The sequence below is a fragment of the Cydia pomonella genome, chromosome 2 (assembly GCF_033807575.1).
Source record: "Cydia pomonella isolate Wapato2018A chromosome 2, ilCydPomo1, whole genome shotgun sequence".
Classification (NCBI taxonomy): Eukaryota; Metazoa; Arthropoda; class Insecta; order Lepidoptera; family Tortricidae; genus Cydia; species Cydia pomonella.
This window is the reverse complement of record NC_084704.1, coordinates 21650232-21678032: the sequence shown is the minus strand read 5'-3', so window position 1 is coordinate 21678032 and position 27801 is coordinate 21650232. Positions and strand designations below refer to the sequence as shown.

The window sequence follows — 27801 nt, the reverse complement described above, 5'->3', positions numbered from 1 at the left end:
AATCTCCATATACCAAAAAGTGTCATCAAAAAACCTTAAATAGGTGCCCGCTACAATACCTAGAATACTTGAAAAAAAAATCAAATCATAGACAGCGCACTTCACTCCGTCAATAACGCCTAGGTTCTTAGCTACTCTAGCGCTATTCTGGAGATATTTGGAACTATTATTTATAGCTGACCACTGGACACTTTTGCATAAGTTCTGCCTATGGAGATTGCGTTCCTTAACTCTACCTTTCATAATTCAAATATTACAAGCGGATTTTTTTAATACGGTAACACTAGTGGACGTTCCTTTTCACTGTAATCTAACTTTAACCATAGTGCACTGCTGAACTGTAGACCGGACGTCAATTTTCTTGCAAATGTACAGACAGTGAGGTGACTTGCTTCGCACTCTTCGCATTGACAGTTGTTTATCAATCAATACCGATACGCAATAACTTCAAAAAAATAAGTGAAATTGTTGGGTGTCTGTTAGTCTTTTTGTCGCAGTGCAAGATTGCGGACAAAGTGAGATAAATTACGAGAAGCAAAAATGACAAACGCGCTAGCGCTTTGTCTAATCGTTACACTCTTTTGTTGTTCAAGTAAGTTGGATATTAGTTCCTAAATGTTTATTTGCCCTTGTAATTTAATTATTTCTAGTTCATAGTCGTTTTACTAATGAAGCGTGCAATGCAACGAAATTGTTGTTGAGTTCGCGGTTTCATTGCGAAAATTGTGGGTAGGCAGCAACAACTAGCCACATCACTTTGAACAAAACATGTGTCCCTTGAACAAAAAAAATATTTGTTAGTACAAATTTGATGATACAGTTCTTATAACAGGTATTGAAAAATTTGAGAGAATGTTACAATTGTCAGATTAAGCATTCTCTAAGTCTCTTAACAGGAAAATTTTAATATGTACAGTATAATATACAAACAAAATAAATGGTTATAATAGAAAATTATTAAAGAACAGTTAGTGTTGTGGGTACCTACTAAACTATTAGGTACTTAAAAACATGTAACATTCATAACCCCAATACCTTAACACAACATTTCTTGGTTTTTGTTAAAAAGTTACTGAACTTATTTATAAATCAAATTGTTAATTCTATAATAAAGGTGCTTTTGCAAATCTTGGATGCAGTGATGGTATCAGCCATTTTTTCCCCAAGAGATATTCAGCTACTGTGACTGGAGTTCAAACCTCATGTGGATGATTCCAGAATTCCCTAGACAAACATTATTTATTCATTTATTTTATTTTATTTTATATAGGACATCATTACACAAATTGACTAAGTCCCACAGTAACCTCAATAAGGCTTGTGTTGAGGGTACTTAGACAACAATATATATAATATATAAATATTTATAAATAGGTACATAAAAAACACCCATGACTCGGGAACAAAGTGGTTGTTTTTGCTATCTGAAATATGAACCGAGGGGTTATCTGAACTTATTATAAACAAGAGATAAAAGTATGATCTTTAAATTATTAGTAGTGTTCAGTTAGTCCTATGAACACAAACTGTAAACTACTTACAACCTCTTGATATAAGCCAGGTTAGCCGGGCATATGAATGCCCTCAAATACTTACTTACACTTACTCCGTTGGCTCAGCGACCCAAAATGAGACTTGGCCTCCGACACAAGACAGCGCCACTTTTCTTGGTCCTGTGCGACCTCTCGCCAATTGTCGACTCGAAGCTCGCGCAGATCCGCCTCCACCATGTCGCTCCAGCAATACCTAGGGGTCTTCAAATACTAACATTTCAAAAACATCAAGTGGGGCCATATTATTGGAATGCAATATAGGCCAAGCAATAAGAAGGTATAGAGGGAATACTTGGAACACAATATTTGACTCCGTTTGTCCGTCCGTCCGTATTTGACTTTGTTTGGAGCAGTTAGGAGGTGAACATATCAAAAGTCCTGGCTGTAGCCCTTGAGCTGGGGGGGAGGGGGGTTGAATGTCCCATTGAGAATTTGTTGCCTGGCCTAATATGACAACTTTTCTGTTGTATCAAAATTAAACCACATACATATTTTCTTCCAATAGAATCACTGATACATGATACTAAAACCAGTTCAATAAGTGCTAATAGCTAAGTACCTTACAGTGGTGGCATGTCAAAAATAGTAGTAGGCAAGCCAGAATATCTATCACATTTTATAAATAACAGCAAGCATAAACATGATATGCAGATTGACCTAACTGTCCTCATAATCACAACAATAAAGCCATAATATGAAACTCGAACCTTATATTTCCATATTATTACTCAAAGCAGTAGCAGAAATAAGTGAATCATTAATTACCAATGTATTGTGTTACTCATTTTCTGCCTTCATTGTCGCATTAGGTCACTATATCTTTTGTAAAGTAAATATAGACCATATTAGCAGCTATGAGGGCATATTAGTTATGTTTCATTAATCTATAAGCCTAATGATTCATATTTAAGTGTCATTTATTTTCACAATTTTCGATTCTATGTGCCGATGACATGACACAGATTGATAGACTTCTTGGTCATTGTCATATATAACAATTCTAAAGATCTGAGGGACTACTTAAATCTTGAAGTGTCTTTTCTTGATACATGTAAAGTTAAACATATAAAGTAGATGTATCTTCTAATAACCTACAGTAATGAAAGGTTCTCATAGAATAGTAGTATTAGTGGTTTAAAAGTAAGTTATTTTGTCCACAGATTTGTCGTCAGCGCGACAGATACCTAAAGAATGCTCTAAAGGGCCCGAAGTATGGTGTCAAAGCTTGAAGTAAGTGACAGAAATACCTACATATTATGATGGAGCATTTCACTAATCTTTTCATATTTATTTATGAAAAACCTTACCTATACAAATATTGGCTTATCATTTTCATTGGCACCTAAGTGTTAGCAGAAGTGTTAAGAATATCTGAACATATGACAGTATTTTTGCCCAAGCTGAAATGGAGACCTTCGCTAACACTTGGTCAATAACAACATACACTAGTGGCTCTGTGCACTGTAAACTTTGCGAACATAGCTTAAAACTGCTGAACTTGCTAACAATTGGTCTATTTAAAATTAAATACGTAAATCTACAGTCATTTAATCAATATTTAATGAAATTAAAACTAAACTTATAAATAAATAAATGCTCCCCAGGTCGCCTTCATCATTAATTAATGGGAATGTTTAAATTAAAATAAACAAAGAACAGATTAAATTTGTTTTGCGATGTTATTGAGTTTAATTAATATACAAGCTGTGATTCAGCATGAGTCAGAATAAACGTTGTTCATGACACAGTCCACTTCCTGTGAGTCCCCTTGGTTACAAATGATAACACCTTAGTCAATCATTATTATACAGGTGGTTTTTTTTTTAATGGGGCCCCTGAAGGCGGTACCAGATCCCGGACTGCTACACCGAAAAAGTCTTGGAGACCTTATCTAACTTTTTAATTAACAATTATTTAGTTTTCCAGATTTTGGAAAAAAACAGCGACAAAATCATCAAGCTTAATAGGACTGATTGGCGTGAAGAAAGATAATGTGAAAATTTCAACTTTTTCATACCTACTAAATGTACAGTCAGCTGCAGAGAGAGGTGACCCTCTCTGCTGAAAGTCTATGCATATCTCTCTCCCATGTGACTTCTAGTGCCCTATGCTAGGTTGCTACCTACGAATCTTCCGATCCTGGACAGAATCAGAATTGAGATCTATTGGCGTTAATTTTTTTTTTTCCAAAATCTATAATGCCAATCGTCGTTAGTTAAAAAGTTAGGAGGTATTCTTAAATCATTTTCGCGTACGGTACGGAATTATTTCGTATTATATATAGGCCCTATCAATTTAGTAAGTGAAATGTGTGGTCACCAGGCAAGCGGCGGACTGCGGCGCCGTGGGACACTGCATCTCCAGCGTGTGGGCGCACGAGCAGCAGCCCATCAGGAAGAATGATGTCGCCGTCAAGTTCGTCGCGCTCTTCAAGGAGCTCAAGGATATCAGTGAACTTATTAATGAAGTAAGTTACTGCTACTTTTTAAGCAAACGCACTTTTATACACTTGCGGCGCTAGATTTGCCGATAAGTACAAATACTATACTACAGAAAAAGTTAAAAAGGGGTTTAAAAAAAAAAACAATGGAAAGAAACATACAGATACCTATATCTCAATCTTGCAACTATGGGTTATTGTTTATAAATTCGCGGACCACTTCATTTGCTCCCAGGGATCACCAGTGGTCCACGAACCACCAGTGATCTGGTCTAATATCTACATTTTTACTTTAAATATCTACTAAGGAAAATGAGTTTCATAATTACTAGTAGATATTCTAATGCTTATTTTAGTTATATTGTACTGTGCGTCAAAGATCGATTATTGTACGTCATACCATACTTAAAGCAGATTTTTTTCGGTTTAAGTCAGTATTATTATATCCATATGTAGACGAATAATGAGGCGTAAATTTGACCTATTATTTGTATCAAAATTAGGTACCTATACAGATTGAAACTAGTACACTTCCTTTGAATTTTATTGTGCATTAAGCATGGGTATCATACCTTCAGTTATGATCAAATAAACACTGAGAGTCCAAGTGGCCAAATATATTGATATACAACACTTTTATCACTATAATAGGAACAAGGAATTTATGCTATTTATTTATCTACTGGCACTTTCTATTCAAAATCAAAATATTGATGCTAACTGTGCCTACAGTTCTTAAAGCTACAATTTAAACATGGCTTTCCTTGTATAATACAGACAGTCATTTGGTAGGTACATATTATGGCAAAATGATCAGGCAAAATGCTATCGTTACTTTATAAAATTCCAGTTAACACGCTCATTGTGCGCTGGGCCGAAAGACCTCATGTTTTACACTCAGTTACATTAATTGCCGCCGTACATTATCGTGCTAATAATCGCTATTTCCTTAATTCTGAACGATAACCAAATCCAACATCATCCGTTTTGCAATAATCATATTCTCTTAATGTCAGACCATATTAGACAATCATTTATAATGTTTCATTTATGCTTATGAAGTTTATATAGATAGTATTAAAGTAGCTAAATAGGAGCCTCCATCCTCTAAGTGCTAGATTAAATATAAATAAGTTTCAGCTACGTTCTTACGGAAGGATTTGTTTGCTCGGATGATGTCCCATTCATTAAATCAAGTTCCTTCTTTAGGAATACCTAGGTCTTCGCGTGAAGGCGGCCTGCCGCAGCCTGGCGCCGGCCGCGGCCCGGCTCTGCAAGCAGAACACGGCAGGCTTCGACACGTACCTCAGCCATGTGCTGGGCTCCAAGACCTCGCCGGAGACCATCTGCCGCGTCGTCGGCATGTGCAACAACGAAAAGCTGGACAAAATCCTTGAAGTGAGTTATCGGAATGTTCAAATACTTGAATACGCAATTGCTCACCGTTAAGAAATGTCACTATGCGATAAAACAGCTACTTACTGCTATAAATTGCCTACCTAAAGGTGTCCAGACATTTTTAATACTTGTCGTAGATATCTAGTTTTTACTGTCATAACTCATAACCAATATTTATTTTTTCTCGAACAATAAAGTGTGTACTTACTTAATTACCAATGCTGTTTACCCATCGATGAGAGTAATTTATGTAGGAATGAATGTATTTGGTAAAATTTCTTAGATACATGGCACGCCAAGAATAAGCGGGCATCTCGCTCGTTTCTTCCTAGAACGTACAGAATGTGGAATGAGTTGCCTCCTGAGGTATTTCCTTTGCGGTACGACATGTGATTCTTCAAGAAGCGGGTATTTAGGGTTCTCAAGGGTCGGCAACGCGGCTCCTATAATGTTGCTTATGTCCATGGGCGACGATGACCGCTTCCCATCAGGCGCATCGTCTGCTCGTTTGATGAAAATACAGCATAAAAAAAAACTTTTTTTTTGTACAGCAAAAAAGACGAGCGACGAGTTAATAAATTGATATTATCGGTTGACTGTAATTCGTTAATTGTATGTACCATTGATTAATCTTTTTGCTATTCAATTCTAATTTAATAATCGCGTACAGTTATATGACTATATATTGTTTTAATTAGTAGCTATAATTTATAACAACCGTAGTGTGTACTAATAGACATTAGTAAAATAATAACATTTTTCATTGTTTTCACAGAAGAAGGCCGAGACGAAACCAAACAAAGGTAAGTGTGAAAGTGAGGTGTTGTTTTATCAATTGGCGAAAACGTTACGAAGCGATTCAAGCCATCCGTTTAATAATATTTAGAATTGCGACGATTGCGCCAAAATGTACCGTGTCGCCTTGTTTTAAGCGTGAAATTAGATTGGTACCTCGTTAAGCAACTGAAACATGATTGTTGTGGATTATGAACCGTAATATCAATGTAATTACAGACAGTTCCCACCGCAGCTCGTTTACATGTCACAAAACAACATTACAACTATTTACAATTAAGAGTTTGACTCTGAATAATTTAAGTAATATTATTTATTACTTTCATCTACGTATCAAAAATAATGTTTCAAATTAAACCAAGTTCTTTACTAATACATGGTAGGTTGCATAATGTGCTTGTATTGGGGGAACCCAAATCCCGACGTCTCTCGACTAACCAACATACTCGTAATGCGCGATAACGATACGCTTATTATATCTACTTTACGTCCTTAACTTCCTCTATTCTCTACACGGCAAGGTCTATTTTGCCTTGCTGATGTACATTGAACATTTTGCACTGCTGTTATTATAAAATTCCTTTTGTATCGCAGGGCACCTGTTGGGTAGTTCACAATGCACTTGGGGACCTTCGTATTGGTGCAGCAACTTCAGGTAGTATTTTATTTTTATCTTCATTCATTTGTTTTTTAATCTCGTTCCATTCATAGCGTGCCCAACTGGTTAAGCACCGCGACGTAAGATTATTGTGAATGTGTTGCAATATTCTAACCGATCGTAGACTTGTGCAGCGGTTATTATAAATGTATAGAAGAAATTAGAAAAAAACTATATCCGAAAGACCATTGTTATTATGCCGCATTAAATAGAGAACGCACCGGGAGGATTTATTTACTTTTAAAATTATACTTATGTACGAATAAAGGTCAAACTGAATTTCTATCTACGTCGCTAATAATGCTTGCTCGCTATAAGAATATGACGACATCGACATATCGGACGGATTCCATTGTATTGGAAAACAAAAGGTTTCTCTATCAATGGTTTGAAAATGGGTTATTGAGTTTTTCAGCAACATTCGATACCATTGGTTTATAAAGAAACCAAACAACTGTAAGGACGCGGGCACGACGCTTACGGGCAGCGGGGCGGTGCGTGTCGCTCAAGCGGAGCGCCGTGATCGGCAAATACGTGCGACGCGATCAAAGTGTATAGACTTGAATGATCCTTTCTTTGACGACAGCGGAGGCAGCGAGCGACGTAGCTCGCGCGGTTCACGCGCTGCTCACAGTGCCCGCTGGCGGTGAGTCCGCGACCTGGCCCGGTCTTCTGACGAGATGTTTATGCAAGCGACTATTAATGTAAACGATATTGTCTTGTAAGCAATTGGTTGAATGTTGCGTTATGTTTCATTATCGGGTGTTTTGTTCGTACAGGGTTAGCTACGACCAGCCTGTAAAAAAACAATTATAATTCTTCAATTACGTCGTTGACTTTCAGTGTAAAAAGACAAATATTTTACAAGTTTTTATATAAGTGACAATAACAAGCCAAAGTTTGTTGATTTCCGAACTTTATCGGACCTAAAAAGTGGAAAGGGTCCAAATTAACAGAACTGGCAGGTTAAATTGCTTTCCGCATTGGCGCAGTAGTCAAGTCTTGAACAGTGATCATCAAATACGGCTTTAGAAATACCATAGGTGCAAGAGTTATCAATGATCACCATCATTGAATGAATGCATCGATTCCTCAATGCTGAAAATGATTTATATTTTTAAGTTTGCATAAAAAGTTAAGTTGTTGCTAATAGTTATTAGTTTTTATTTGAAAGTTTTGGAGATTTAGGGCGGGTTGCCTACTCTGTGTCAGATTAGGTATACTTACGCAAGGCTATCCGTAGAGAATTGTATGATATTCAAACAAGGAATAATTAGCAATCGCTATTACGATTATCGACGTGCAACGGCTCCTAAAACTAATGTTCTGTCGACACCCATAGCACGGGTCGGGAGTGCAAAGCAACACACCACTGCGTCGAGCGAGTATGGAGCCAAATGGCCTTCCCCGAAGACACCGACGACATCTGCAAGATCTGCACCGACATGGTCACCCAGGCCAGAGACCAGCTTGAAAGCAACGAGACTCAGGTAAATACACTTACTAGCCCTTTAAATTGATTTGATTTCAGATTTTTTAAAAATTCAACACTATTTGACCAAGCGAAGGGAAGATCTATTTGTTACACATGTATAAATTGAAATCCGAAACGTAGTTCTTCTCAAACTAGTGTTCACGCTATATCCCCACCTATACTCTGTATCTTAGTAGTAGGTATTTGAATAAAAGTAAACAAATAATTTGTGCATTTTTCGAGTGGTTATAACATTTATTGGTTAACCAACCAAATACAAAACCGCCTGGATCTGACACTGAACGACCTGACTTTAACCTACATTATTTGATCATGTTATGTTTTCATCTACCCTCTCTCTACGTGCTTGATATTTTTCAGTGACTTCTATTATTATAATAAAATACCCTTGTAGTTGATTTCAATTTCGCTAGCAAATGTTGTAAGTATATTTTTGTGAAATTCGGACAGTCTGTGTATGCTCGAGAGTCTCGAGTCGAGACCACTGTAAAATATTTATGTACTAGTAGAGTAGAACTAGGAAGTACAGCTAAGAAAAACCTTTATAAAATATCTAGAATACAGATTATCACATACTTATCTAAACTTAATTACCTCTACAATGCATTGGTCACGTCTACCTTATCGCTTGTTGTTTTGACCCGCATACAACAAAATTTAAGATATGTGTTAGGTATTATTCATAGCACATTTTATTATTGTATTCAATTGTGGCTTTTATTGTGCTAATAAAGTGCCATATTATTGTAGCCATAACCATTTAGATATAAGGCCCTGTTGTTTTACCGGTCTGCAAACGATATTCACATCTAAGCAGTTGACTAGCTTAATCTGACCATAGTCATATAACTTTAACATGTTAAAAAGATTGAAACAATCAAATCCAAAAATAAGTCTTTTTGATATGTATCGTATATGATACGTATTTTTTTATTATTAACAGTCTCGCCCTCGGATAGCAAATATACATTAGTTTACGCAGTTTTAATGTCAATACATTATTAATAAACTATATGTAAATGTATACTGAGGCGCCATTGGCAATTGGATATCTGGTGATTGCTGACCCTCCGCGAAGTCACCAGTGCGTCGACTTATTGTTGCCGGGCGTATTGCTATCGCTAGACAAACAGCGAGATGAACCCGCGTGCCTTAGCCCTGGGCCGCTGACCGATAATTATCCCACGGATACGCTTTTTATCTAATCCACTTTTGTGAATTCCATTCTTTTATAGATCTATATAAATGAATAAATTAGTACTAAAGTTTACGATAAGAAACAATTAAAGTACCTGCATTGATATGTATTTGCCATTTTTTTTTTTAATTTTAGTAAAAGCAACCTGTAACTAAATATTATTAACGAAAGAACAGAGATAAGGATGAATTCATTAATAAATTGATGCCTATTAATCAACGTCGTACTTAAGTAGTAGTATACACTGTATACCGAGCGATAAACTTTCGTCACCCTTGTTAGCATATATAGAATAGGTATGAATTAGAACTGCGGTGTTATACACCCATAGATATCTATACACCACAAGCCAAAAGTATGGTAACAAACTTAAATGGCAATGTAAAACTGTTTTTTTATATTACTCATCGTCAATTACAAAACAAAGTAGTAAAAATGATAATAGTTGTTTTAAAAGTAAATAACTCAAATTTTGGTTACGATAGTTGCCAGTCCCGATTATGAGGCAATTAAAAAGGTCGATACTGTTACCAAATTTATTTATTTTATATTTTTTATAATATATTGATGAAGTTTTAATGCTTAAGGTGTATTTTTAATCTTTTGGGATTGTCGAATGTAAGTTTTTGATTACCAATATACAACAATAGTAATAGAAACATAAGATATTAAAGGAAACAATGGTGTTTCCATACTTTTGGCCTGGGGTGTATGTATGAAACGTAATCCGAGTCGTTTTAGATTTAATTATTGATTAGGGGCGCTTTTTTATAGTCTGATTATGAGATGAGGGGAACTTGTAGCTCAGGCATACTGTCCAACATTCACTATGAGAACAAATACCTTAATCGCAAAAAAGGCTGTTTCATACATTTAGGCTGAACACCTGTCGATATTTTCTATAGGACCGCCATTTGCGCGGTTGGGGGTTGGTTAATAGTGCAGTAGTACTGAGAATTACCTGTTCCTATTGTGATACTCTCCGTCTGTGTACAAAATCATCTTACAGAGTATGGCTAAGGGTTAAGAACAACCTGTATCTTTACAACAGAAACATAAATTAAAGCCAGTTATTTATCTATATTTAGGATCACCAACAGAAAACATGAAAAAATAATCTCAGTTGATATGTTTTTGATATGGCCTATGGCCAAGGGGAGGGGCATACCTTTAGTTACAAATTTTATTCTCTATGGGGGAGGCAGCTGACTCCTCCTGATCATATGCTGCTTAGCAAGCTTGATTTCATTAAATATAACTAAGTACTATATGTGTTCTGTTATTTATAGGAGGAGCTGAAGCAAGTATTCGAAGGCTCATGCAACCTGATCCCTATCAAGATAGTGCGCAAGGAATGCATCAAGCTAGCGGACGACTTCGTGCCCGAGCTCGTGGAGACGCTGGCCTCGCAGATGAACCCGCAGGCCGTGTGCTCCGTCGCCGGGCTGTGCAACAACGCCAAGATTGACCTCATGCTAGAGGACTATGTGAGTACTCATACGAGCCAGTTGAGGTAAGACAGTCTTGCCCCAAAGAGTACGTCATACCAACGACACCCCACACCATAGGGTTGAAGAGAAAAAAAAAATGTTCATCCCCACTTTACGTGTAGGGGTGGTAACCTATTTTTTTTCTTCTCCAATATGCTCGGAAATGTTCACCTTATTGTAGCAAAAATAGTACGGGAAGTTCTTCATTATGGTCATACTCAAATAAATAAAAAAAACAAATCATTATTGTCGTGTTTTAGCGGACGGGAAGTTATCACTGTATTGATTTTTACTTTTTGAACACATGTATCCACTAAGAAAAACGCAAACGGCCAATTAATATTGCGTCTGAGCGTCTATTAATGTTGCGTTGTGCGTTGAGGCTGCGTCTGTTACACGACCCGGTCAGCATTTCAAGCTAGGATAAATTCGTGTTAAATCGTCGTGCGCTGTATGCTATAATACTGCTTAATGCAATCAAAGACTATATAACTGTTATATTTTTTTAAGAATCTCATGCGTGCACATACATACAGCTTATATTGCAAAATTATATTGAATGGTACCGAATGGCAGAATAGTTGTGCCTTTTACTTTAAAAAATAATTAAAGAGGGAAACGGTTTTTGACGTTTTTGATGTGAAGGTTCGATTTGAGTGCTAGTTGATGCTTAAATTATGATTTTCTTCTTCTTCCTTGCGTTGTCCGGGCATTTTGCCACGGCTCATGGGAGCCTGGGGTCCGCTTGACAACTATGATTATTTTACCTTATTTCTTCACATGTTTGGAGAAAAGCACTATATATGCCTCGGCAGGAACAGCAAATCATCAATTCGTTGAAATCGAAACTCATCCACGAATTGCCCTTTCTCGGCCTCTGCAATAATGTACTATTTCTAGTTTTTATTTTACTAATTTGTTGCATTTATTGATTTATATATCCATGCCAAATTGCAGCGTTCTAGCAGTAACGATCACGGAGCAAAGCCTCAGCAGACAGACAGACAAACAGACATGGCGAAAGGCGAAACTATAAGGGTTCCTAGTTGACAACGGAATCCTAAAAATATTGACTAAACAGAAATAAATTTACATATACCCCAAGTAGACATTAATTAAATGTAGGTACACCGACAATATATTCCATAGAGAAAACTAGACAAAAAATAATATAGTCATAACATAAAATTTACACAGCTGTCTTATCAGACCGAACCCAAGCCTGTATTTGCAAGTTGCGCCTAACGGCAGCTACGCGAACTAAAATGACAAGCAACAAATCAGGTCGGTTAATAAGGACATAATATTCTACTTAAAATACAAATCAGTTTTATAAGACTCGACTCCTTACACAGAAAAAAAAGATATCTTAATTCAAAACGGAAAACTCTCTTGCGCACGGTTGCTTAAAGAAAATAATAAATTGCTTAGTCCAATAAATATGTCTTGAGTTAAAAGCATCATGAATTTTTAAAGGAGAATAAAAATTATTTAGTTTTACCTTTACACATTTTTAAAGCAAATGGTAGTGATTCGAGTTAAGATATTAATTAATCATAATAATATAATCATAATAATTTATTGATAATATAAAATTACATGTCAGGGTTACAGTATGTAACTACAATATTATACAATGTTAAACTATAGGTTTAACTTTAACTTTATTAATTACATTTTATATAGCTGCTTGTGGTCGTAGAACGTCTGCTCGAGAAGCCATTTTTTAAGCTTCGATTTAAAAAGTGACGCACTTGGTGCTGCTATAATTTCCCGCGGTAGATGATTGTACATCTTACGACCCATGACGTGGGTGAGTTTTTAGATTTCGCAAGTCTACGAGGCTCTAGCGGCACCCTTCCGGCGCGGGCGTTGCGGGTCGCGTATCTTCGCGGGGGTTCGATAATGGGGTTCGCGTCCAATTCTTCGCGCACGTTAATTGCCATATGCAGTATCAAAAGTGAAGGCAGCGTTAATATGCCCAGCGACTTGAAGAGTGGTTTCGCAGAGCTGGTTTGCGGAGCGCGCGCTATGGCTCGCACAGCTCGTTTCTGGAGGCGAAAGACCCTCTCCCACTCGGCGGCCGCTGCCCACAACTCGATCCCGTACTGCAGGTGTGCATGAACCGATGCAAAGTAACAAGCCCGGACCATCTCAGTTGGGAGTATTCGTGCCAGTCTTTTTAAGGCAAAACAAGCTGTTGCCAGTTTAGCACACGTTTTATCTATATGACCTCCCCAGGTGAGGCCGCTGTCTATCTCAAAACCAAGGAATGTTGAGCTCGTAACTTGGTTGATAAGGCTTCCATTCACTAGTACTGACAGCTGCCTCATTTGCCGTCCCGAGAGGTCAAAGCTGAGGAAGTGTGTTTTGGTGGTGTTCAGAATAAGGCCGTTATTTCGAAACCAACTTGATACTGAAGTGGCGGTCATGTTTAGCTTGCATTCTAGTTCATCATACGTACGGGCTTATCATATTATTCGCCGCAATAAAAAAACGTCTTAGCAAGAGATATAGCACGCTCTTAAAAAACGGTTTTATCTTGAGTAACTCTTTCTCAAATTCCAAAGAAGAAGCACCAAAATTTTCCTTTGAGACTTAAGTTTTTATACAAGAGCGATAAATTCTTGGTTTGATGTTTTCAACCTACAGTCAAGAGCCAAAGCTATTTCAAAGAATAACCACCAAACTTTTGCTTTGAGACTTTTCAGTTTTTACGCAAGAGCAATTAATTCTTGGTTTGATGTTTTCAATATACAGTCAAAAGCCAAAGCTATTTTAAAGAAAAAGTACCAAAACTATGGTTTGAGACTTTTACATAAAATAATATCAATATATTTGATGAAGAGGACAAAAGGGCTGGTGGCCTAGCGGTAAGAGCGTGTGACTTGCAATCCGGAGGTCGCGGGTTCTAACCCCGGCTCGTACCAATGAGTTTTTCGGAACTTATGTACGAAGTATCATTTGATATTCACTAGTCGCTTTTCGGTGAAGGAAAACATCGTGAGGAAACCGGGCTAATCCCAATAAGGACTCTAGTTTACCCTCTAGGTTGAAAGGTCAAGATGGCAGTCGCTTTCGTAAAAACTAGTGCCTACGCCAATTCTCAGGATTAGTTTCCAAGCGGACCCCAGGCTCCCATGAGCCGTGGCAAAATGCCGGGACAACGCGAGGAAGAAGAAGATGAAGAGGATTATTGAAAAATTTTGAACTACAAACATTACATTTTCAACGAATGACGAAAATCATGTTGGTTTAAGAAAATTAATTCTTTATTCAAGACATACTTACTAAACTTGGCGCTAAGAAATTTCAGCTCTAGATATAAATAATATCATATTTCACATTGAGTAACGTACTCTTGAACCAATGCTTTTTCTTGTTTTTATGGAGAAATATAATTCTCAATTCAATTATGAGTATCTAACCCCAAGAAACAAAGTTTCTTGGCACAAGTTCTTTAAGTATTGCATTAAGACACTTAGATTCGAATAAAAAAAATACAATACATAAAACAAAACGCAAACGCTCTTGGAGAGAATATTAAGCTTTTTAAAAAAAAAAGCTTTTTATAGCTCGGATAGAGAATTGAATTTTTTAGCTTAAATAATAAACTGAAATATTTTATATCTTGACGCAAGAATTTCATTGTTTCCTTATATAGGAAACACAAAATGTCTTGACACATTACTTGGCTGGAGAACTATTTTTTCTGTGTACAGACAGTCAATGGAATGCATTAGTATTTGCCCAATAAATGTGAAGATCCACGGTAAAAGGTACCTTATGGCGGTTGGCGCTTACGTTGCATAGCATGGCATTAGTATTGGAGCGTCGTAAATAACAGCGTAAGCGCCAACCGCCATAAGGTACCTTTTACCGTGGATCGTCACAAATTATCTTCTTCATTTTATTTCCTGATATTAAAAACTAAATTAATGATAATTAACTACAATTTATTGAAATAAGAGCCTCAAATATGTTGTTCGAGATATATAAATAAATCAGTTTGTCGCGGAGGTTTCCTGTTATGATTAGAGAACACGAGAACATACATCAATTAGGTATTTACCTGAAAATGCATAATATTCATTTTACACTTAGTCACGTTATTGAAAATAATGATAAGTACATCTGAATACTAATGTTTTAAAGCAAAATGTTATTAAAGTGGAAGAGCTACGAGTATAAACTCAAAAATGTGACATTATCTATGAAAAGGGACCTTATTGTCGATGGCGCTTACGCCGCACTGCGTAGCGCGGCGTTGTTTATAATATGGGAGCATCGTTGATAATGGTGTAAGCGCCACCGACAATAAGGTCCCTTTTCATAGATAATGTCACAAATAAGTTTTTGGCTAAAATTTTTGGTACAAGTTTTTATCGCTGACTTTTTTCCACAGGCAACTAATACTCATAGAGACAATTCTAAAAACCCTAAACACAATTAAGTTGCGATGTCTTATCACAGAGTTTTTATGGCTACCTCCTGTCTCCATCATCAGATTAACGTGATGGTACCATAATATTGCATTGTCACCCGACTTACATATGTATGAAAATTTTCAGCTTCATCGGAAACCGGGAAGTGGGTCAAATTTAACTTGCAAGATTTGTCCCATACATACTAACAGGGCAAGTTAAATAAAAGCTTGTAAAAAAGACACCTACTATTCACACCACTGTAGTGACTTGTGTCGTAAATCATTTTAGCACAATTCTTGCTATCTATCTTAATACAAATCTTTTATATGTATACATACTTTTTTTTTAATTAGACAATTATAATGATTAATGTTTCATAATAATGTGTCTGTTTTTTAGCACTCCCAGCTGGCGCAAAGGACCAGTTGCTCGAGCTGCCAGCAAACCGTCACCGTCGTCAGGAACAAGTTCGACGCCACCAGCTACGAGGACTTCCTCGTGGGACTGTTGCAGGTACGAAATAGTAACTTCACTGCATTTACGCTTAAGAACTGTATGTATACGGTGCCGGGTATTTTTCGACCCTTACGGTAGCGAGGTGAATGTGCAGGTAACAGTAATACATTTTGGCCTTGAATGAGATCTCGAGATTTTCTACGGTAATGCCATTTTTTGCGTCTCCTCCCGCAGTAAAATTCGTTCAGCGTGACCTACTCACCTTGCGAAGTAGGATAGCCAAGTCAAGTACAGTACAGTATTTAGGTATACATGGTAAATCACAGTAAGTGGCATTACAGTCTCCAGCAGAAGTAGCTAAGCAAATGAAATACTTCTAATTCTACGGACCTCCTATTAAAGAAAATACATAAAACACTTCGTCTATACGACTTTTCATTGTTGAGTGATTATCAGTAAATTTTCCACAGCTCTGCGGTAAAGCTAGCTCCTTATCCGACTCGTGCTCGATGCTTGTGTTCAAATACTACGAGAACATCTTGGCCATGCTCAAGAAGGACCTCACAGCCGACAGCGTCTGCCACGTCAGCGGGCAGTGCAACTACCGCTTCCACACTCACGACGATTACACCTTCCCCGTCGCCAAGGAGCTCACTGACGTCGAGTAAGTACTGCGAGAACATACCGTCTAGCTGAAAAAAGAATTCACACCCGACCGCGTCTGCCACGTCAAACGACTATAGCTTCCCCGTCTCGAAGCTCACAGAAGTCGAGGAAGTACTAAACTGGTTACTCGACGCGAACTACTGCGTTTACATATAGAATGTTTGCTTCACAACAGAACTCTTAAGTGTATAATTTATTTTTGCATTGTTCCTATATATTTATATCTGTTGGCTGGTTTAAAAATTCTGTGAGTAATTTTCAGCTCAAATGATTAACGAGAGTTATAGGGCCGTCACAATAGATCACTGCTTGGTCGGCGTGGCACTCAAAGGCCTGTAACATCCCAATAATAGTAATAACGACAGTTATTAATTGAACATTTCCTTTAAAATTTCTTGTACTATTACTTCAAATCAGCCACGCTAACATGAAAATTCATCGAAATTACAATTAGGAAAGTACGATAAGCAAGGTTTTTCGCAACTTCGCACAGAACAAATCGTAAGTTAAATGTGTATTTTAAATTAGTTATTGTTTTTTTAGAGACGTGCCTTGTGAATTCTGCGAAAAATTGGTATCGCACCTGCGTGACGTTCTCATAGCCAACACCACCGAAATCGAGTTCCATAAAATTTTAGTTGGTAAGTTATTAGTATACGATAAATACCAAATTGAACAATGACGGCGAAAAGTCAATGCATAATATGCTCACTCGTTTGAACTAGTAAAAAAAAAATATATTGGCTAACTTACCATAAAATGCCTTAACTGATATTATACAACATACGACGAAGCGTTGGTATTAATTGTCAATATACAATGGTCATTGAAATTGTTCAGCTAAAGCTTTATCGTAATTTGACTTGTTTCGCAGGTCTTTGCAAGCAGACGGGCGAGTTCAAGAGCGAATGCCTGTCCTTGGTCGAGCAGTACTCGGGCGAGATCTACCGCGCGCTGGTGACCGGGCTGAACGGCTACGAGCTTTGCTCCATGATCGGCATCTGCGGCAGGAGCGGCGGCGTGCCGGTGGCTCCGCTCGTGCCGAGGGAGCTGGCCGTCAAAGCTGTGCCGTTGTCCTCCAAACTGATTGGCGCTGATGAAGCTAATAGCTACAGTACTGAGAAGGTATGTGTATCAATCAGCGATTTATAATAAACATAGATGACGAACTAGCTCTGCAAAATGACCCCACACACACACATTGTGCCGCGGAGCAGTTTAGTTCGCAAATGGCGGCCCGTTGTCACAGTCATAGTAAGAAGTATTCAAATTATATCTTTAATAAAAGAAATATGCCTTATTGTGCGGAGAAATGATGTGCTAGTCGTTCCAACATACACTGGAAAAATATGGGATTACTTTTCACGTATAGTTTAGCTAGGATCATATTATTTTGATTTCTCTTGATCAAAACAGGTTTTATATGGGGATGATGTTATTCATTTTAAAGAACCATTGGATATTAAGATACTTTCATTTTTAATTTGTTCTGGTTGTTGTTTTAATAATTTAAATTTGTGATAGTAAATACGTATCGTCGTTGTAAGTGGAGGTTTTTTTATGTGTACTTTTTTACTAAGTCCTGGTATCTCGCTGCTATTTATAACTTTTCGTTATAATCGATATGTGAGGATCAGAAAAGAATACAAAAATAGATAATGAATTTGATCTAAAAATTAAAAAAAAACGCCCGCCATCTTGGAGTCTGCATTTTGGCTCTGATCGAGATGAAAATCGATAACTGAGGATCCGAGCGGCCCTTCATTATGATCTTGATCAAAGCTAAAATCTACAAATCCAAGATGGCGGGCATTTTTTTTTTCATTTTTGACCTCAGATTCTTTATAAACTTCCTCTCGTATCCTCAGATATCGATTTTCATCTTGATTAGAGCAAAAACAGAGAAATTCAAGATTTCGGGCGTTTTTACCAAATTTGAACAGCAAAAATGCATAAATCCAAGATGGTGGGCGTTTTTTTCATTTTTGACCTGAGATTCATTATAAAGGTCCTCCTGGATCCTCAGATATCGTTTTTCATCTTGATTAGAGGAAAAATGCAGAAATCCAAAATGGCGAGCGTTTTTTTTTCTCATGTTTAACCTAAAATTCGTTATAAAGGTCCTCTCGGACTCTCAGATATCGATGTTCATCTTGATCGGATGAAAAATTCTAAAATTCAAACCGTCGGTATCTTTTTTTTAATTTTTGATCTCAATTCATAACAAAAGCCCTCTCGGACCCTCAGATATCGGTTTTCATCTAGACCAGAGCAAAATTAAAAAATCCCAAATGCCAGCTGTTTTTATCCAATTTTGACCTATCAAATTAAATTAATTTATATCTCACATATTTCTGTGCAACCTAACTAAACGTCCCTGTCCCTGGTGCCCTATAAGATGAACGATACAATGTATTAATTGGTTCGAAGGCTTAATTGACTTTAAACACGTGCGACAAATGAACAAATAATAAGCCTCTATATTAATACACTTTAAAAAAAATCATACAAAAATATTGCATTTAAAACATGTTCTATATTGCATGATATCGTCTACTTAGAGTTCGTTTCCATTGTCATGTATTTTCAAATGACAACGCTACAGCCAATCACAGCGCCTCATTTTATAATAGACCAATCGTAGTTTGGGTGGTTTAAATGGCCTAATCATGGTCAAATATAGTTTCATCGAAGAAAAAAAGACCTAAACTTTGACGAGTTGCAATTGGTCCGTCATGAGTATTGCATGTTTTAATAGTGGGGCCACTTTTACGCTGATCTTTTGTTTGACGTTAGTCTTCTATGTTTTTTTCGTTCGCTGGTATCAATAGTCATCAATATTTAGTTCTTCTAAGTTTTTCGGAATGGCCCAACGTAAGATAACAACATGTTCCGCCGCCACTGTATTAATAATCGTAGAACGGATAAATCATTTTTATCTACACATACACACATATCATCAAAATCCGTTAATAATAGCCAACATTATACTTGACGCGACCAATGATGATCCCTATGACAGTTCATTTGTGTATGGAGTAATACTGTCAATGTCAAATGTTTTTGTATTTTTTTTGGTACTTTAACACATTTTTTATTGAGAAATGTAACAATTTAGTATTAAAAATACGGTAAAAACCCATTATTTCAATTATTTCTTAAATTAAGTCTATCCAATAGTAAAATCGAGTAACTGTCATACGGATCATCAGTGGCCGCGTCAAGTATACGATAAACTGTTACAAGAAATTTCTTATCTGTGAAAATGTTGCAATAGGAAATATTACGCGAAAGGCGCTCGAAGGCGCCACTACCACAATACATCGTAACCTGAGAGTCTACCGCGAAACAAGAAAATCGAAATTTCGTTATCTAACCTCCCTATCACTCTTGCATATTCGAGCAATGAAGAGGCAGATAACTAAATTTCCCACTATCAGGCAAGCGCAGACCAAATTCACATTCAAGCGCATGTTGCGCAAGTATTTCCTTGACAAACTTTCTTCTTCATCAAATTAATGATTCACTCTTGGTATAATTATGTATGTATTAATGTATGTATGTTTATTTGTATTAAGTATATGTGTAAGTTTATCAATATATAGTTTATATTCATATATAGTCTCGGTTACAAATTCATTTACATTAAAAGACACTGCACCTACTTAATATTTCTGGTTTAACCCATTGGTTGACTGGTAGAGAATGCCTTAAGGCATTAAGTCCGCCATTTGTACCTTCATGTATTGTGCAATAAAGATTAAATAAATAAATAAATTTCGCTTTTCGCGTTTCCCGGTAGGCCCTTTGTCAACAAACCGCCTTGATGCATCAATGTCATATTAAATTATCTTTGAAAACTTGACAAAAAACAGTTTAAGGCACAGTATGTATAAGTTACTCTATGGTTTATGAAAGGTGCTAATGCTGCACTCTGGCGGTAGAACATTGCAGTAATATTCCCTATTGCTTCATTATATTAACATCGATTTGGTAATGGCATTCAAATTTCGAACATCTCTGAAAATAAAAGTAAATTACAGTTTTGAATAACAGTTTTAAGTGTAGTGAAAAGCAAATTGATTTGACCTGTATTCTAATATCAGTCGAGATGACGTTTTATTCGAATGTAATGTCAATTGGATACAATTTTGACAAATCTCGCATGTTAGTTGGTATCGAACGATATGGCAATCGCCCCCCGACTCTAGTTTGTCTCTGAATTAAAAAGAACTACGGATGCGTGACATGCGTGAAAAAATTTCATCTACCAACATTTGACATACAGTTTATCTTTTAATGAGTTTCTAAATAAATGCTAGAATTGGTACTGCAGTTGCGGCGTTCGGGAAACTTCGGCCCAAGGTATTTCGCTCTCATGACCTAAAGCTCCCCACTAAAATTTGTGTATGCTAGTGGGCAACAGAAAATGAGATGAGCTTAAGGCTCGGCCGCCAACCTCAATTCCCTACAACTATCTAAATAGGTGGTGTGCTGACGTGGTCAAAATGCGCTCGAGTATTTAGCAGGAAAATAGAGTACGCGAGCCATCTAAAGGCGCACCAGAGCGTGGATCAGCTACACTCTAATAATGCGAACTAAAAATTGCCTACTCCTAAGCACACAGTCGCTGCGGCCGAAATCGATCAGGAGAGAATCATCATCATGTTGCATGTTAGTATTGGAACGGGACGGATTCTATTAATAAAGCTGACACGCATATGACGCAACTAATAACAATATTATCAGTAACGACAGTAAATAAACCATAAATAAACACACAAAGCTTAACGCATAAATGTCCCTGCGATCTGTTTTAAAAATTGTCTTTAGTTATTCCAAATCCAAGGAGAAATCATAGCGAGGTAACTGTTTGGATCACAGTTGGAACCATTAATATAATGCATAATTGGGTTTTAACCTGTTTTAGCACCGCGTGCAAATCGGCGACAAACAGATCAACCTGCGCATCCTGGGCTCGGACCCGAACGCGCCGGCCGTGCCCGACCTGCCCATCGAGCGCATGTTCGTGCGCGTGCCGCCGCCGCCGCGGGGCCAGGCCGCCTGCTCCTTCTGCCAGTACTTCATGCACTACCTGCAGGTCGAGCTCAGCGACACCACTAACGAGGTAACTGACTTCTATTCAATCGTTGTACATTTTTACAAGATATAAAATATACAGGTAAATACAGGTTCATATAAACATTTATAAAATTCAACATTAATAAATGTATTCTGCAAGGAGGCCTCGAGGGCTCTTTTACAGGTCAATACAACATTTACAGTAACATCATATAGTGACTAGTGACATGAGAAATACATAGCAACATTTTTAAATACAGCAGAGATTTATAGTTTTTATGGTTAATAATACATTAAATTTGGAGATATAAAGGGTCCCCAGAGTCAGAGTATTATTACTAATAAGATTTATAGGTGTAAAGTCTCTCCAAGTGTAAAAATAAAATTTATAGTAAGTGAATCATGTCAAGCCTGTTAAGCTAACAGTCTTATAAACAGGGCCCGTACATTTCATGCCGGTGACGGAAAAATGACGTCCCACGCTACGTAAATTATGATTCCAATTTTTATTTTCGTAATAATTAATCATTTGTCAACCTCTTTAGTTAACTGATATAGATAGATATTTGACAATAACATCAGTACAGAAGCCTCTATCCGACTTTCATCTTATTGTCACTCAACTAAATAATAGATTATTCGATTTATTAGTTTATTAAATATACATATTTTATTTTATTTTTAACAGTGTATTTACGTAAAAAGTATTTATTTTCACCGCGTCCATAGGTAAGCTATCAAAATTTTTAATGTTGTAAATAAACTTCCTGTATGTTAAAGTACGTAATTTCTGCGTCAACGGCATGAAATGTACGGGCCCTGCTTATAAACTAATACTCCAGATTATATAGCTAGTGTGCATCCAATAAGTCAAATATACAATGTTATAGACACATATAGGTTAATACATAAAGTTTGGAGATGTAAAAGGTCCTCACGGTCTGAGGAAGATAACAATGCCTATTAATAAGATTTAGAGGTGTAAACCTTCTCCAAGTGTCAAAGAAAAAAAGGGGTTCACGTCAAGAGACTGTTACAATTGGTAATTTTTTTTATAGTTGACCACAGCGTATCGAAAAGAATCTTATAGTTGAGTTGGGAGCCCATACATGAAAAGTACGCAATTATAGTTTGCTATTCGAAATCATAATTCAAGCATTGTAGTCGACGAGTAGAAAAACATATAAGGAATCTCTTCCATTGGTTGGATTGGGATTGTCTGCTGGTTGTTGCATCTCTAAAAAAATTAAAGGTAAAGGTAATTGAACTTTGGTTTCATTAGAATCATCTTGACGAACAGGCGTATGCAAAGAAAAGTTCAAAGAAATGGCTGCCATGAGTCATTATACGAATAAACATAAAAAAATCTAATTTTCATACTGTTTTAAAATAGGCATATCGGTGGAAATCGAGTTCTGTGGACATCCCGCCGATACTGACTAAAATAACCTTGGTTTAACATTACATGTCAAAACTTTATTGTAGTAGAAGAACTGCGATGCGAGACATGCATCTTTTTACACGTAATGGGATATCCTACTTGTTTTGAGCATTATACTACTCTTTGCTTCCCTTAAGGGTCCATACACCATTGCTGTTGGGACCGTGATAGGGCGCCGCGAGGTGAGCCGCAACATTGATTTAAGTGTACTATCTACGGGCTTCTACCGCAATAAGAAAAGCATGCGAGCAGTTAACCATTTTCGCCAGATCTAGATACAACCTGTACAAAAGTAACCGTTTATAATGTTTTTACCAGGAACAGATCAAGGCGACGGTAAAGAAGGCGTGCGACAAGCTGCCCAAGTCTCTGAACGGCGAGTGCAAGCAGTTCGTCGAGGAGTACGGCGCCGCCGTCATCGCGCTGCTCGTGCAGGAGATCGACCCCGCTAGCGTAACTACCAACTTCTACCGCATACAATACCAGCCCGGCATATGTAAGGCCTACTGGCCCATGCCTACTTCAACATAATTTGGCATAACATAATTTCATGGATTTTAAAATATGTATTACCAATCGATCCTTATTTCAAATTGAGAAGGAGTGGAGTGGAGAACAAAGGTTTAGGTTAGACTAGCTGGCATGCTAAATTAGCAATTCAAATCAACCTGCCTACGATTGTGATCTGCTATTTTACTTTCCCTTCATTCCAGGTATGTCCAGGACTCGGTCTGTGCCCACAAACCCAGGAGATCAAACTCGTGAGCAAGCCTGTGCAGAAGTCCAACTGCGCGCTCTGTCTGTTCGCCGTGGAACAGCTCAACCAGATGATCCAGACTAATCGTACCGAGGTAAACTTATTGGACACAACTAAATAGTTTTTTTTTTTTTGCTTGAATGATTTTTTTAGGGCACGTACGTAAACTATAGGGGTCAGCACAATACGCCCATGTTTACAGGCAAGTCCAGATAGGACAATTTTCGTCTAATCTGATTTAATTGTCTGATTAGATCAGGTGGTGTGGACGCAGAAATCAAAATTGACTCGCCAATCCTACTTAATTCGATTTTAAGATTCTGACTGACCAAATAGAAATGCGTCGCAAGAATGCGAATTTTTGACGCTAGCGCTCGAATGTCACCATATATCTAAAATTGGTGATTAAATTGTGTACGTGTAGATACGATAGGCGTGATGTGTCAACATCAAGTTATTAATTCTGGTTATCCGGAGTTTACAGAAAATAAAGTGTCAGTTTTGTGACGACATTTAAGTGTGAAATCTTTATGGGAATCAACTTTTTGCCTTTTTTCACATAGTAATATCGCTTATAGTTTATGAATGAACACCAAAACCACCTGGACTTAAAACTGTCACCAAAACCAAGTTTTTATTGAAATGTAATGCTTATATAATTATCGTCACAATACTGACATTAACTAACTTTTCTTAACAACGCACGCTATTGGCTATCCTGTGTTGTACAATAAAGAGTATATACATACAAACTTCCTATCGGATCCCTCATAAAAAAGGTCTTTTTAGAGTCACTTGACAGGTTTATTTATTCTCGTCCAACGTTGGTGTTAGCGCCCGGCCGCCCATGTTTATCGTAATCTTCTCAGTTACGTTTTGCGGGTGGTTGTGGTTGTTTAAGCTCAAAAGTTGTCAATTATGTCATAATATAAATCTTTCTAACCAAACTTACTCAGGCGGCCATCCAAGCAGCCCTCGACGGCCTCTGCAAGCACCTCTCCGACAAGGCGCGCATCCAGTGCGTGGACTTCGTGGACAACTACAGCAAGACCCTCATCGACATGCTGGTCAAGAACCTCGACGCGCAGCAGATCTGCGTGTACTTGAAGCTCTGCACTAACAACCTGGAGGACCCGCTGCAGCTCACCAGCCAGAGCATCGACAAATGGTTCACGCAGCCCAGGATCAAGCCCAGGAAGGGAATCTCCCTGCTGCCGGACTCTATGAAGGAGAAGCATGTTGATATCGGTGAGTTAATTTGAAAAAGTGCTCCAATTCCAATTTAAGCCAAAATCCCGCTTTGTGGCCCTACAATGCGAATGAGATACTATTATAAATAAATAATATAATATAACTTTATTGTAAATAAAAGAGCACGTTACATAAAGAACGCAGCACACAAGAGTTTGTACAAACATGACAGTATGGAGTGGTCAAACTTTCGACCCCTAAACTAGGTGAGCACCTGTGCCTTAGGGGCTAGAGTTCGTTCAAATTCGATGTCGTAACAATATGTTTAGGTCGTGTAACAGCAGTAAGATAATAAATCATTAAACTTATTTCTATAAATAGTTATTTAGGAATACACTAATTATGTTAGGTAGTAGGTGCCTTTGCCTATGACATTATAACGAGGTGATTTTCAGTCTCATCGTATGTTAAAATTTTTACCCAGTTCTCTAGTTTAGTTTTGACTTCCCGCCCTGTTAAGCTGTAAATTGCGATTAAATTATTGATTTTATTATAAAGACGTGCGCCTTGAGCTTCAATTTGTCGACGGCCAAACGCTGTACGGCAAGACACCGTTTTACAGAAAGTTTGTGCATGATACCAACAACACTAGATATTGAGTAGAATTTTATTGATCTTTAAAGCATATCAGACTTTTTTGGTCTTTATTTGTCACTTGGCTTCTAATTTAAATTTGAGTTTATACTCAAGTTCTTATGAACTTTGTTGTCAGCTAGAAGTAGATATTCAGATCTACACATTTTGATAAATCAGAAAGTAGAGTAATTCGAAGAGTAGTGTTTTTTTTTTCTTGTTGGTATTTAGTTTAATTGTATGCAACTGGATAACGCTTTACTGATAAATTTGCAGAAACGAACGAAATCCCCGACAACACTGTAAACGGGCGCGTAGTGAAGCAGCCGCAGGACAAGACGGTGTGCGTCATGTGCGAGTTCGTCATGAAGGAGATCGACGACGAAATCAAGGATAAGCACAATCAGGTACGCTGCTACCTCCTTACGTTATACTTACTACAATTCATGTAACGCAATATAAGTGTTATGGAAAGTCAAGACGAGCGTCATGGCAAATTGTCTACCATGTTCATATTGGATGCGGATTCGCACGTCGCTCCGGTGTGCAAGCGGGACATCGCTATATACGTGCATAGCGCTGTCACGCTCACACTGCAAATTCGCATGAGTGAGTAAATGTAAACCACAACCACCAAGATTTTTTTATGTTTCGTACCAACATCTATTTTCTAGACACGTGGAAAGACTAAGTGAAAGAAGACTAAAAAAGAGAGTGTATACGGGAGTAGTAATTAGAAGAAGGAAATGAAAGGGCTAGACGTCGGCGGACTTTCTCTGATCAAATCGGGGAAATTATGAAGAAAGGCACCCTAAACCGGCTAGCGGGTATGAGGAACGTTATGAAAGTGAAGGAAGCGAAAGATGTATGTCAGGATCGTAGCAAGTGGAAATCCGTGGTCTCTGCCTACCCCTCCGGGAAACAGGCGTGATTATATGTATGTATCTGTTTGCTACAATCCAATTTGTTTGTACAATAATAGCGATTCGTCAAAAAATATTATTATTGGCTTAAGTTACTGAACTCAAAGCAAGATCTTAATTCAGACAAAGATTCATTGATTTCGTTCATTTCATTTATTTATTCTGAAACAATACACTATAAATACCTTAAATTAGCGACCTCTCAAATATTTCATTAATACTATAGCGGCATCTAGTCAGTAAGAACGACTTTAACTTACGCTTAAATAAAAACCAATACGTGATGACTTTTAGACCAATCGAGAGCTTATTAAATAAAATTTCTGCCTGATATCTTCCGCAATGATTAGCTATCTGAAGCTTTGGAAAGAAGCTGCGCTTCGTTTTTCGTCCTTGAGGCTAGGCGAGACTCCTGTTCTTCCGCTGTACACATTTTAGCAATATCTTCAACAAATTGAGAAAGAAGAATAAGGACATACAAGCTGGGACCCGTCAGATAACCTAACTTTTCAAATGACTCTCTACATGAAACTAAAAGAGGAAGGTGCTCCAATGCTGGAATTGCTCTTTTCTGGGCAATCAAGGCTCCGGTAATTATATACAAAAAACGTTTTCCGCAAAACCTTATGCTATAAATAATAAAATAAAATAAATAAATTGATTTTATTTCAGGCAAGCACCCATATAAAATAAAGGGATACATAGAGAATTTATAATGTAAAATGACACAAAAGTGTAAAAAGTAAAATAACTGTAAAACAATATTATATTTTTTTTTAAATTACAATTTAAAATTCAAACTAAAATAACATAAAGTAACTACTTCCGGTTCGCATCTTGATGCAGAGACAGCCAAAACCTACAAATTGGACTGTGCAAATCCTCACTAATCGTGGCTAGGATACAGTTCTCAGAGCTCCGCAGCCTACTCCAAAAGGACGCCACTCTAGACCGAATTACGGCAAAGAAATCGGGGACACGAGCCTCCGCAAACATACTCGACGCACTACACCACCTTGCCAACTTCATCAAGATTCTGAAGGCGTCGTTATATTGAACCCTTAGGGTGTTCATTGCTTTCCTGTTGAAGTTGGTCCAAACTTGGCCTGTGTAGAAGTTTTGACAGTATGCTCTAAAAAGCGTCACTTTGACCTCGTCAGAGCATCTGCCAAACCTGCGCGTGAACATGTTGCACCTT

The 27801-nt window shown here is 37.5% G+C and overlaps 1 protein-coding gene across 1 annotated transcript in view; it reads left to right on the top strand.

Annotated features, from left to right (window-relative positions):
• The first annotated feature begins 369 nt into the window (after positions 1-369).
• LOC133534625 (uncharacterized) overlaps positions 370-27801 on the top strand; it is a 32831-nt gene continuing 5399 nt past the window's right edge. Inside the window, exons 1-17 of the mRNA XM_061873834.1 lie at positions 370-592; positions 2714-2783; positions 3876-4020; positions 5203-5391; positions 6167-6194; positions 6781-6841; positions 8187-8334; positions 10827-11024; positions 15854-15967; positions 16381-16574; positions 17120-17217; positions 17451-17701; positions 21507-21704; positions 23418-23552; positions 23813-23950; positions 24813-25104; positions 25957-26087. Coding sequence (XP_061729818.1) covers positions 541-592; positions 2714-2783; positions 3876-4020; positions 5203-5391; positions 6167-6194; positions 6781-6841; positions 8187-8334; positions 10827-11024; positions 15854-15967; positions 16381-16574; positions 17120-17217; positions 17451-17701; positions 21507-21704; positions 23418-23552; positions 23813-23950; positions 24813-25104; positions 25957-26087 — 2442 coding nt within the window. The 5' untranslated portion in view covers positions 370-540. The remainder of the gene's footprint in view (positions 593-2713; positions 2784-3875; positions 4021-5202; positions 5392-6166; positions 6195-6780; positions 6842-8186; positions 8335-10826; positions 11025-15853; positions 15968-16380; positions 16575-17119; positions 17218-17450; positions 17702-21506; positions 21705-23417; positions 23553-23812; positions 23951-24812; positions 25105-25956; positions 26088-27801) is intronic.